The sequence below is a fragment of the Pseudochaenichthys georgianus genome, chromosome 6 (assembly GCF_902827115.2).
Source record: "Pseudochaenichthys georgianus chromosome 6, fPseGeo1.2, whole genome shotgun sequence".
In the NCBI taxonomy this organism is placed as follows: Eukaryota; Metazoa; Chordata; class Actinopteri; order Perciformes; family Channichthyidae; genus Pseudochaenichthys; species Pseudochaenichthys georgianus.
Window position 1 is genome coordinate 5,987,866 of NC_047508.1, and position 13,743 is coordinate 6,001,608.

The 13,743-nt window shown below is 41.2% G+C and overlaps 1 protein-coding gene across 6 annotated transcripts in view; it reads left to right on the forward strand.

Annotated features, from left to right (window-relative positions):
• The window catches only part of ppp6r3 (protein phosphatase 6, regulatory subunit 3), a 34,790-nt gene that overhangs the window by 377 nt on the left and 20,670 nt on the right, over positions 1-13,743 (forward strand). For all 6 annotated transcript variants that reach the window (XM_034084433.2, XM_034084436.2, XM_034084435.2 and 3 more), the window contains exons 2-10: positions 2,742-2,898; positions 3,015-3,246; positions 6,598-6,784; positions 6,919-7,056; positions 7,828-7,893; positions 8,227-8,339; positions 8,579-8,692; positions 13,106-13,232; positions 13,513-13,665. In XM_034084433.2, the coding sequence (XP_033940324.1) occupies positions 3,020-3,246; positions 6,598-6,784; positions 6,919-7,056; positions 7,828-7,893; positions 8,227-8,339; positions 8,579-8,692; positions 13,106-13,232; positions 13,513-13,665 (1,125 nt within the window). In that variant the 5' untranslated portion in view covers positions 2,742-2,898; positions 3,015-3,019. The remainder of the gene's footprint in view (positions 1-2,741; positions 2,899-3,014; positions 3,247-6,597; positions 6,785-6,918; positions 7,057-7,827; positions 7,894-8,226; positions 8,340-8,578; positions 8,693-13,105; positions 13,233-13,512; positions 13,666-13,743) is intronic.

Consider the following 13,743-nt stretch of genomic DNA (forward strand, 5'->3'; position numbering starts at 1 on the left):
AAGGGGTAACCTTAACGTTGCATGTCTCTGTTTTATTGTATCTTGAAACCATAGCCTTATTTATTGGCCAAGTTGTCAGCCAATTAGCATTTGTGTCATAGCTCACTGATACCGGTCAACTCGACGTAACGTTAGCTCCTAATGTAAGTTTGATCCTGATTTAAGTTGGCCAGGTTAGCTAACAATAGCTATCGAGAGCTAGTGACGTTAGCTAGGTTCCCTGAGCCGGTGCGTTAGCGGTGGGCTGTTTTGGGCCCTTGTATGTAAATGCACTGCGGTACCGCAAACGCAAATAACGTTAGCCAGTGGTACCTTGTATGTATGAGCTAGGTAATATTCGGAATTATCAGAATGTGTTTACCTAACGTTTCATGTTTAGACGGAATTCAAGCTGTTTCTGTCGTCGTTCGGTTTAACCAACGTTTACTGTGTAGCGTTAACGTTGTAACAGGGCCGTCATGTTTTTTTCAGGAACGGCCACTTTGCGTGCATTTGGTGGAAAGCTGGATTGTGTTATTTCTTCCGGTATCCATCTAAAACAAAACTACGTTTTCAACGGGTTTATTCTGTTTGATCGGAACTGGAAATGACTGAATCTCATAATTATGTATATAGGCTGAAGCAGCTCTGTGTATTTAAGAAAGGAACAAGCTGTTGTTGTTTTTTTGGTATCTTGACAGTCAATGGTTACGTTATATGCTAACTGTCAGTAGCTAATTAGTGTCGAGATCAATTTTGTTTAGGTCTCGTGACAGTGGCTGGTGGACTGTGGAATCCCATAATGCATAGCTGCAAACGAGTGTTTTCCACAGGGTTTTATTGCTTTTACCCTTTGGTTTATGGCTCACTTTTATTTGGAGTCTTGAGACTGTACAATTATGGATGTATTTTATTGTTGCATTGCTTGTGGTGGACAGCTGTTGCTGATGTAATTCAAAGAGAAACGCAACCTTAATCGGAGACATCACGAATGTACCTTATATATCATGGCAATCATCTGTTATGTTTATTGAACCTATTTCCTTCTGTCTTTTCATTCTTCTTCAATACAAGTAGGAATGTGGTTTATGTAACAGTTCCCACTTTACCCCTCCTTAACGTGTATGCTTTCCACACTGGATCACATTGTTCACACATATACAAGAAAATCAATCATGGGAAAACAATATTCAAGGCATTTGAGTAGGTCTACACTAATTGTAATATCCTCTTCGGTAATACATGTGTTTAGCTGCATCTGGCCTGTAATTATGTGTTACACTACACACCAACTTATTATAAAACTCAGATTTGATATATAATGTTGCATACTAGTCAAAACATTTTAATGTATTGGTGCATTTAGGCTGGTGGAACATTGAAAGGAATATTGAGTAGTATTAGTGAGATCTCAAAGTTTGACTGAATTGAACAGAGCTGCTTAGATGTAAATATCACTTTTTAGACCTATGTATCTCAGTTTCAGTTGTTCTTCAGTTATTGCAATCCTTTCTAAGATATTAATAATGACCTCTTTTAACCTTAAGCATTACACATTCCCTGTCCTGTATATAAATATCTAGCTGTGTTACCTGGAATTTACTTAAACCCTAACTCTCATTAATTACGGAATCTGTGCTTGGTGTGAAATATTTTTCTCGTGATCCTAATGGTTGTTGACTTGTGTTGCAGCTGAAAAATATGTATATATCAAATATACTTTACTTGATAAATAGTATAATGTATTGTAGCAGAAGAATGTATTTCAGAAGATTCTCACCACTCTAAAATGTTTTTGGATTATTTTAATATCCCTTAAAATGTCCCACCTTGACCATATTTTGGTAGTACAAAAATCAGGATTTTGATTATCAATTAAAGTAAAGTACTTCACTGAAAGGGCTTTAAAGGAGTGTGCTTAGATGTATTTTATTAACCAATAGAGTACCTTGTTTGATCATGTTGCTTTGCTACAAAGGTTTGACTTTTTTTTTTAAGCCGGATGCTGTGTTTTGCCAGGCGCCCCTGAGTTTGCGCCCATGCCAACCATATGATAGGCTGGCTCTATTCGGATACATAAGAGAGCAAAGTTCTCAAGTCAGTTTGAAAGGGACCTTTTAAGGCACAATGAGTAGGGTTATTAATTAAAGAAACGTTGCATAGACTCAAATAATACGGAAAAAAGCGTTTTCTTTTCATTTGTTGTGACCATGACATTTGTGTCCCTTTCTCTGACTGCTCTGCCTTCAGATGTACCTCTTCAGCCAAGGCTCTGTTTTGCCCTGGATCATACTAATCACTGTCGTATGAGTTGGAAGCTCTGGAAGCTCCACTAGTTCTCCCGCCTGGACACAAATGTTAGCCTGTTAGCTAGAAAGTGGCTAGTGTGGTTGAGCAGGAGCCAATGTTGTGACTGTTGTGTTTTCAACTGCAAAACAAATCCTTTCCATTGTGTCTTTCCAAAAAGGAATAACATGCTCCTTGGTGCTATTATTCAAGCAGCCACAAATTGGTTACTATTATTGGTCACAGACAGTACTAGAAGTGTTGTTTATCCAATTTTATGAAGCTCCATCTCTTCATATTGCACTTTCTTCACGAGAACCGGGCATTGTTTAACGGTTGAAACAGAATTCTGCCAGTCCGGTTGTATTTGAGCCTTTGTTATTAATCAGTAATTAGTGACATTGCCATATTATCCCCCATCCCAAAAGCAGTGGAACATTGCTTTAACAATTATTCATCTGCTTCTGTCTTCTCAGGTGTGTGCTGTTGAACTGCTGTATGTGTGCTGTTTGTCAGTCTGTCCATCACCGCTCTCTCCCTGCCTGTCCATCCGGCTCGTCTGGAATGGGCCACAACTCCCAAAGACTAGAACACACCTCTTTTTAACCTGAGCTCTGCCGTCTGGACTCCCAGGTAGGCACAAGTGCTGTTACACGATCCTTCAAATAATCCTGATTCTCGTCTATTATGCCTCTGATTTTGACCTTGTTTTGGTTTAAATGACGTGTCTCTTTTTTGTTTTTTTATAGCCAACATGTTTTGGAAATTTGACCTCCACACCACATCCCACATTGACACGCTGTTAGAGAAGGAGGATGTGACGCTGACAGAGGTGATGGACGAGGACGATGTCCTGCAGGAGTGCAAGGCCCAGAACTACAAGCTGGTTGACTTCCTGCTGAGACCACAGTGCATGGAAGACCTGGTGACCTTCATCACACAGGAACCCGATACTGATGTTGAGGAGAAAGTTAAATACAAGTAAGAGAAAATGCTGCAAAGGATAAGGGGATCAAAACTAATGACCTAGTTTGTTTCCTTACAAGAAAGCTAGTCTATTTAACAAACGCCTATGTGGACTCTTTCTGCTTATTGCATTCATTAGTTTAGCCATTATTTGTACATGTGCTGTTAATAGTGCTGAAAACAGAAGGAAAGAATGTCTTCTAATTAAATGATGCAGGGTAAAGCCTTTCATCAATTGACTTCCTATGGATCACTGCAGTGTACAATTAGAGCATTTGAACAAACGCAGCATTTGCTGGGATGTGGTGGTCATTTTAGCCCCCGCTGCAAAAGCTCCTGTTTCAGGGGGTCCGCGGGGTCTTAAAAAGTATTTAAAAGTTGATAAATCAATTTAGCGAAAATTAAGGCTATAAAAAAGTATTAAACGGCATTTTCCAAGGTATTAAGAAGGTCCACAGCAACGACAACATGAAACACCCTTTAATTTACTGAAACAACATGTCGGGAAACCCCCCCATAAAATGCTGCTTCTTATTTTAAGTTTCGTTGCCTTGCTCCGCTCTGTGTGGGGGGGGGGGGGAGAGAGACACGACGACTACCTGAGAGATATACCGCAGGAGAACACGCCGTCCACCGCGGAGAATAAACAGAAGGGCAACCATGACAACCATGCTCCGGGGTCTTCTTCGCTGCTTTTGGTGTATTTTGTGGCGGCAGCAGCGCCACTTACAGGCCTGGCATATGTACTACAGCGTTTCCAGCGGTCTAGTGTGAACGGAAGACTTTTTTGCGTTTGCGTATGCGTTTTACTGTATGCGTCCTCGTGGGGCCGGGGTCTAAGCCAAACTATATCCGGTCTCAGAGATCTGCTATTTTAAAGTAAGGTCAACACATATCGACCCTAAATGTAGTCTATATTAAGAACGAGAAAAGTCTTAACATATATATCGTTTTTTGTAAACATATGACAAATGTGTGAGGGTGATGACGTCAGAGCATCGTCCTATGTGCCGGGCTTCGCCCCGGACAGCCCCAGCCCAATTTAACCCCTGGGTATTTGTGAGGGAGCTCCTATATGGCATTACCGCTGAAGCTCATGAAGTTTAATATATTTCATAGTTCAAAGTTTTGTCAATTGTTTTGTTTATTGGTCAAATACTGGTTTCTACTGGTTTCTGATGGTTTTACTGGAATGAAAGAGCACAGAGCACAGAAGCAACAAAGCAGCATACTGCATTAAACCTGACCTTCACAGAGAGGTTGAAGTTCATGTGGAGAGGAGGCTTCAGTCGTCTGTCTGCACTCTGTTTAGTTGAGCTATCTTACAATCATATAGTAAATGTGAGGTAAAGTGTGTCACCAATGTAACCGGTTAGAACTCCAAGTTGCGATGAGGTCTTAAAATGTATGGAAAGGGTCTTAAAAAAGGTCTTAAAAGGTATTACATTTGACTTCAGGATTCCTGCATGTACCCTGTGTTTCCTTTGGCTGTTTAGTCAATAGATCCAGTCACTTAGTAGCAGCAGGAACTCAACGACTAACTCAAATCCCATAGTTCCTATTTTTGTTCCTGCATCCCCTTTTTGCATTCTTTCCTGCTGTTCCACCACGTCTGAAGACCACAAAGCATGTGTTTCTTGGTTGCATTGAGAAACTACAAAACAACGTATCTAGAGTAGGGTTGCCAGAAACTGACCATGATCAAAATCGATTATTCGGCAGCCCTGGCGAATAGTAATCGAATTAATAGCCTGTATTATTAATAATAGCAGCATTGCAATTAGGGGTGCAACAACTAATCGACTTAATCGATTAAAATCGATTACCAAATTAGTTGCCAACTAATTCAGTCGTCGATTCGTTGGCGACGTCATCACGTGTGTTTTACGCCCCGTTAAGCTCTAACTTTATTGGTCTTTGTATCGGTACTGGAGACATTTAAAAAATATATGTCATGTATTATTGCTACAAAGACATTATATCGCAGTCTTAGTGTCGCCAACTCGTTTCTAATATGCAAAAAGACAAACAAATGCGTCTTTGATGTATTTTCGATCTTTCTCTCCCCCGCCTGCTTGCGAGGGGGCGGGGCAGTTTACACACGGGCAGCTGCAACATGCAGCAACACACACACGTGGGAGATGGCGGAGAGAACGCGCTCCGAGGTGGTTAAACTTTACCCGTCTCGATGTGGAGAATGCTCGTTGCCAAAAGTGGAATAAGAGTTCAGCATGTAAGGGCGGTAACACGAGCTATTTGTCTAAACATTTAGCAAAAGTGCTCCACATCCAGACGGAGGAATGCACCGGGTTCCACTGTCTTTCTAGCAGCTCTGTAGCCCCGTCCACGAGTAACGTTTCCACGTCAGGTGTTCTGTATGCTAGCAGCAACACACGGAGTTAACTCAATGATACAAACATGGGTTAATGATTAGAGGTAACTGAGTTATTTAGTTTGTTAACGTTTCAGCTATTCTGTTTACAGTTCTGTCATCAGATTATTTAATATGGTTTGTTAAAACATTGTTGTTTCTTTTGATGTGAAATATTATTTATTTAATTTAAATAAAAAGCAATGTTAGTTTTGTAAGGCGTGAAGGCGTGTGGCGTAGTGGATAGAGCCTTGGTGTTCGGGTCAGGGGGTCACAGGTTCAAACCCCACTGCAGTCAGCATGTCGTTGTGTCCCTGAGACACTTCACCCCAAATTGCTCCTGTGGGGATCGCCCACAGTACTGAGTATGTAAGTCGCTTTGGATAAAAGCGTCTAACAAGTAACATGTAATAAACAATTTGTTAATTTAATAATATATGTATTTTTGAATGAAGTATTCATCTTTATTGTCTTCATTGCTAGTTTCCAAATGCCTAAAACAACCTCAAGCTAAATCTAAAAGTTGATGGCTAAATAAGAGCGTTTGAGAAATTGTGCAAGGCATACAGTAATAGTCCGAATAGTCGATTAATCGTTTCATTCATCGATAGATTAATCGATTATCAAATGAGTAGTTTGTTGCAGCCCTATTGTAGTTATCCCATGTATACATAAAACGTGTTATTCAGCAACCCTTGCAATTTGGGATTTTATTTTTGGTTGGTAGACCTCGGTGAGCTGGTCATTTCAAAAGTAGCTCACCAGCCCAAAAAGTGTGGGCACCCCTGCTCTAGACCAACCAGTGGTCTGCAGTGTTTTAGCATCACCTCTTAGTACTGGCCCATTCGGCTTTGAAACTCTGCTGAGGTGGTACTAAAGAAAGTGTCAGGTACTATTCACAGCCTTTACAATGGAAGCAAAATAAGAGTTATTTGAGTAGAAGCATACCATGCAGTAGAAGCGCGGCCTAAGTATCAGCTTTTGTTCTCCTTCAGGTATCCCAACATCTCTTGTGAGCTGCTTACGTCAGATGTGGGACAGATCAACGACAGACTGGGAGAAGATGAAAAACTGCTGATGAAACTCTACAGCTTCCTCCAGAATGAGCCACCGCTGAACCCGCTCCTGGCCAGCTTTTTCTCCAAGGTGCTGTCCATTCTCATAGGACGCAAACCTGAACAGGTACGTTGGGGAGAAGCGGTTATCTAAAGATGCAAATCCTCATCAGATAAGTTGATGAGTTTTTTACAGAATCCTTTTGAAAATGCATTCATTACTATTATCTGCTCACATACTCTGATTTTCCTAATTTATAGATAGTGGATTTTCTGCGGAAGCGGGAGGACTTTGTAGACCTGATGATCAAACACATCGGGACATCTGCCATCATGGACCTGCTCCTCAGAATGCTCACCTGCATCGAACCACAACAGCTACGACAGGACGTTCTCAATGTGAGTAGTGGGACAACACTAGATAATATCCCGGATCAAATCACACATTACACAGTTAGAATGGTTCCATCCCAAACTTCAAGAACAAGCCAGTACATTGAATTGTAGTCATTGTAATCTGGCATAGATGTTGAGGACAAGTGTCTTTTCTACTTCAACTGGTCCAAAGGGTGTTGAGACTTTCTCGGTATTTGCTTCTGAATGAAAAACAATAGATACTATTCAGATAACGTTGAAGAAATATTTTAAACCAGCCACCTTTTTAAAAAAAGAAAGTGTTTCTAAATATAATTGTAATATTCATTTTTGAAGACAGAGACTTTTTGGTTACAAATTCAGCACAATTGTGTATCTATCTTGCAAGTTGGAGCTCAGTCAGGTGCCCGTATGTGTCGTCTACAATCAAATCTCATTGCACGTGCACAGGCAAGCATCACGGTACAATACAGCATGGGTATCAGACACAACTCAGACGATTTGCATGCACGTAATATGCATTTGTTGGAAGGTTCTTTAACTTCTTGTCAGGGTCTTCCTAAGATATCAAATAAATGGCATGGCACTTGGTAACTGGTCATTTCTTCTTATTTGGTGGACATGTGCCAAAAAGGGATAAGTCAGAGTGATGATGTTTTGTTAATTATGTCTACACAGAATCTTTCGAATTTCTATGATAAGGCAATTATGAATTTGAAAACATACTTAACATTTGAGGTCTTGTTCGCCTCGTTTCCTCCTCATCTGACATCTGTGCTCTCTGTCTTCTCTCAGTGGCTGAATGAGGAGAAGGTGATTCAGAGACTGGTGGACATGGTACAACCTTCTCAAGATGAGGATGTGAGTTTCTCACACACTTCACTGTTTCTTCCAATTGCCACCTGGACATTTAAGTCCCCTGGTCTCTTTATGAATCATTGAACAATTTGTTTTGTTTTAATGTAACTGAAAACACAACTTGGAGTAGTTCATAATAGAGGATTTGCAGATCTACATTTAAGAATAATTTTTCCAAAAAGGATTTGTATATCTATTTTCCTCTTAATTTGTTTATACATTTCTATTATAATCAGCATAAATTCTGATGTTTATTTTCAAATGTGTTCAGGAATATTGGGTCCTTGATTGGATGTATTTACATTCTACCCCCCCACACAATCGTTCTTGTTTCAGAGGCACTCCAATGCCTCGCAGTCTCTGTGTGAGATCATCAGATTGAGCAGAGACCAGATGTTCCAGGTCCAGGGCTCCTCAGATCCAGACCCACTCCTGGCAACACTTGAAAAGTAAGCATGTGTTCAGCTACACAAACTCTTATAGGGGTGCCTGGAATGCACTTACCTTCATTTCCCTAGGTTCTTACTGTACCAGTGATTTTCATATACGTCACTTGTTGGCTTTTGTTTATTTGGGACGGGGTAACAAAATAAACATGGTGGCATGGGCTATTGTCCTTTTTGCATAGTATGCTATTTACCAGTGACTGATGCTTGCTTTCCGTCACCTTCCTCTCTTTCCTTCTCAGGCAGGAGACGGTGGAGCAGCTGTTGTCCAACATCTTTGAGAAGGAGAAGAATGAGTCTGCAATCGTCAGTGTTATCCAGATTCTCCTCACATTGTTTGAAACGAGGAGACCAGCGTACGTCCTGTGGCCTCTGCCATTCTTCATGATGTTTAGTGTATATAGTAGAGGATTGGGTGCTGGACAATATGACGTGACAAATAGATTATTGTACATCAGATAAGATCTACTTTCTTGATCCCAAATTGAGAAATACTTTTGCTATAGCAGCAGTGGCGGCTGGTGGAAAATATTTTTGGTGGGGCTGTTGATATAGTGAGCAAAACAATTTTTTTGGGGAGAATTGACTCCTTAAATTAGGACTTCTGGTGATGTAATGGCGCGTTTCCACTGCAGCGCGGAGCTCGCTTTAAGCGTGCCGAGCCGTGCGGGCCCCGTTTTTGGTTGCGTTTCCACTTGGCCTAGTACCGGCTAGCGGGTCCTAATTCACAGTTTTTCTGGCCCCATAAAATCGTGGTTCTAGGGCCAAGAACAACCAGGCTGAGTCGGGCTGAGTATGCTAAACTAGAGAGAATCGCTGTTAAGGGGTCTACAACTACAACAAGATGAACATATTTGACCGTGATTTAATTATAATACACGTTTCAAAATGATGCCGAAGTAACAACATACTGATACCGGTTAGTAAAAACCATGAATTAATGCTTTGACAAGTCTGCAGACAGACGGCAGGCCAAAAACCTTTTAAAATGCGTGTTTTCTAAATGTAGCTTGGCTAAACTAACGTTATATATGCTCCGACCGTCCACACTCACAACAACGGCCTATACAGACATAAATAAACCAGCGACTGTATTCATCCTGACACAGGCAGTCTGTGGTTTGTAGGGCTGAACGATATACCGTGTCATGGCGATAACCGCGGCATGCGCGGTATTCACACCGCAGGGACGTGCGGTTTTATTCATTTAAAAAAAAAAAAAATGCTATCGCACTTTAGCACAGAATTCAAAATAGAGATACCCTTATTACTTATCGAAACTGCACATACAATATATCCGATTAAAGCGGAGACTCCACAGATTATTTAAGTATAGTATCTAAGCGATCCGATCTCGCAACAGGGGAAGCAAACACAGACATCACAACACGTACCTTTTACGGAGCTTTTACGGGAGATCGTCTCACCGTAGCTGTCAATCTGATCAAAAGACGTGTTCAATGGCATTAAAACGAGAAAGAAAAGACGCGGCTGAATCAGTTGATCCATAGGTTGATAATGTATCTGTGGCTTTGAAGCAATTGTTTATAATCCATAATTCCATTTTTATGTAAAAATCGGAGCACAACAGTTAGCTGCTAATGGTAGCTACCAGAGTGTATGCAGCTTCCGGTTTTGGCTACACGTCACTCTCACTCCTTATTTGGTAATGTGTGTGTGTTAGACTGCGCTGGACTGCCGCATAGCCAAGACCGGAAGCAGCAGCCACTCTGGTGGCTACCATTAGCAGCTAACTTTTGCTCTGCGATATTTACATAAAAATGGAACTATGGATTATAAATTAAATTATTTTTTTATACAGAGACGTTAAAAACCTATGGATTAACCGATTCAGCCGCGTTTTTTCTTTCTCGTTTTAATGCCATTGAACACGTCTTTTGATCAGATTGACAGCTACGGTGAGACATCTCCCCTAGAAGCTACGTAAAGGTACGTGTTGTGTTGTGATGTCTGTGTTTGCTTCCCCTGTGCGAGTTCAGATCACTTAGTGATGATACTATATACCTAAATAATCTGTGGAACCTCAGCTTTAATCGGATATCTTGTAAGTGCAGCTACGATAAGTAATAATAAGGGTACTTTTATCTTGAGTTCTGTGCCAAAGTGCGTTAGCATTTTTCGCTCAGGGGTCATTTAGATGCTTCTTATGAGACTTGTGTTTTGTTTTGGTAAAAATGGTTTGTATCGTCAGTTAGCTGAGATTATTTCCGTTAATCAGGTATAACACATTAATAGGTTCTTAAATATTACGATCCCCTGAGCCTGTCGTGAAAAAAAAATAAAGTACCCGCCGGGACTTTGGGGTTTAACAGTTTAAAATAACCTCAATATATACCGCAGGGGGGGGGGGGGGGAGAATCGCAATGTCAGTTTTTTTTCAATACCGTGCAGCCCTAGTGGTTTGTACTTGTTTAACTTTTGTCTAGTTTCTGAACAGATACGAAGAGCTGTGAGCTCTGAGTGCTAAGAGCTAACGGCTGTGTTGTTATGCTATGTTAGCTTTGCCTAGTATGGCTAGCTTGAAGGTACTTGTCATATGTTACTTCGTGTACTCGTGCTTTTTAATTTTTTTGGACAAATGCTTCATATCGTTTACCCCCGTCACAGTCCACGGGCACATCGTATCTGTCCCCGGCTGTTTGAAGAGCAAGCATGGGAAACAAAAGACAGCATTTACCTGTTTGCATCCAGCTAGCCATGCCTTTCTGGTGTACCAGCTACGTGAGAAGCCTCGTTGATACGTTTTGTCTTTTTCACGACAAAACGTATCGTACCGATATATACAAATCGGGTTAGTCCGGTCCAAGGTCTTTAAGCAACAGTTTATCTCCCAAACTTCTCCTTTCGAAAGGATTGGAGAGTAGCTCTTGCACGGAATTGGGTGCGGACCGAGGTCCAGCGACTCCACCTGCACACGAAGCCATTCTCATCCAACTACTGCGTCACCTTGGTCACTCACGAGTCTAAAAAACAACTCATGTAAGCAACGTGGGCGCCAACGTGAGCGCCCTCGTGACCAAAATATTTGGCGGCGCTGATTGGCTGAAATTATGTTTCGGCGGCACAGTTTACTATTGAGACTTTTGCAACGTGCTGGTTGCTGCTGTTTGGCTCGGGGGCTCCTTGCACGGCGCCCGGTAATGATAAACTAATGCAACGGGCAAGGCCAGGCAGGAAACATGTGACTTATCAGTAACTTTAGACATCGTAACACAATTTTAAACGAGATTTTATTGTAGATTATACATTTTACTGATACCAATTGTATGATATTTACCTTGTTCATTAAAAATAAAAATATATATATTTTTTAAATATTTTTTTTTTTATATATTTTTTTTAGTGCTGTCAAAATTAACGCGTTAACGGCGGTAATTAATTTTTTGAATTAATTGCGTTAAAATATTTAACGCATTTAACGCATGTGCAGAATGGCCCGCCCCATACGTGCCACCAGTGGCAGCGCCAGGGTATGGCTGGGGTAGGCTACACCCATACCAAGAAATGGCTTAGCCCCACCATGAAAAATGATGTTAAAGTAAGCAAAATAAAGTCTGCCAACTCGCGCGGAGTAAATTGCACAGACAGCAGTTAGTAAGATTGATTTCAGTAGCCACGGTTTTGAAAACTTTTGTCACGTAGTGATCGTCTTCTCAATAGAACATCTTTGATAACGCCGTGGTGTTGTTGCAGGAAGTCCCGACGGAGAATACTCTTGCTGTAGTACAGGGCAGAGCCATATCATAGTAATAATATGGCTCTGGTACAGCGGTGCACATAACTGGTACGCAGGTTATGTGCGTAATCTGAAATGCGTACCGTCACTTGTGTCACAAAGCGCATTTGCGTACCGACGTACTTGTGAAGCTTTTCCAGAAGGCGGTTAGATCACCGGACGACAGAGTCGGTCTCCGTGTGCACAGACAGGGCTGCTGTTAACGTCGGTCTGTACAACGGAACTGTGCCAAAACTACGCCAACCGGCTGCGGAGGGAGACTCCCCCCATCACTGGAGAACTGCGCTAAAACAGCTGATCACAACGTTCACACTCTGTGGTCACGAAGTACTCCACTAGCCGCCCCCCCCCTCTGTCGACTTTCCTGAAGTACTCCCCCGTTGATAGAAATCAACACGTAATGAATTAAGACCCCACGGTTTGATGATTGATAGGTGTGTGGGTTGTCTTTCATTTTGACATGCAGAAAAATGTTATAATAAACATACATACTGTATGTTAAATGGATATATCCGCCTTCTTTCATTTATCTTTCCATTCCCACAACAATATACATAAATAAATGGCATATTTTGGACATAGTTCGAATGGTGATTAATCATGATTAATTAATTTTTAAACTGTGATTAATCTGATTAAAATTTGTAATCGTTTGACAGCCCTAATTTTTTTGTATGTGGGAAGAGGTGGGGCGGCCGCCACTGTATAGCAGCATGTAAAAAAGGCATTTCACCTGAATAAAAGTATACATAAAACATTAACAAAAGAAAGATATACATCTATAGAGTATCTCTAGAGTAAAACAAATATTCAGAATAAGTTAAAACTTACTATAATAAACTAACCTGATATTACGAATGAAACTATGCAGGATATATACATTATGAAGTTTGCCAAGTAGTTGCTGTTTTTCACTTAAGCTGCAATACTACCTTCCTAACCCATAACTGTTGTTCTTGTCCTACTTTAGGCACAGTCCAAAATAGTAAGGGTATAACCTTTTATGTTATAGGTTTGAGGGTCATATGGATTGCCCCCCAGGGATGTCCCACCCTTCATTCTCAGTCAACCACAGCATCCTGGAAGCTGTGAGACCCCGACTCAAAGACTTTCACCAGCTGCTACTGGAACCCCCAAAGGTAAAAACACTGCTTTAACATAAAACAATATATTGTATATTAAAGTGACAAGTCTGCATGGAACCATTTCATCCAAGTTGAGTCCAACCCGTTTTGAGCTGTTCTCAGTTTAGTTTGGATTAGTACGTTTCTTAGAAAACAGCTGAAGATGACGGATGTTCCAGTCACAGAATCGCTGTGTGACATGGACTCTTTACCACACACGTATTCAGGAATTGCTGTCGATGGATCCCAGTCACTTGTGTATATATTGAGCAGAGTTTTTGATCTCCACCAACAGGCGAATCTGATGAAGACAACGTGGGGCGTGCTGGACCCCCCTGTGGGCAACACCAGGCTCAACGTGGTCAGACTGGTGGCCAGTCTGCTGCAGAGCAACACTCACAGCATTAACACAGAACTCATTAACCTCAACACACTGGGAATAATACTAGTGAGTAATATCTACTTGAAGCCAGATTGTTTTCACACTGCCAACCCTACAATCTCATTACAGTAACATGCTTTACAA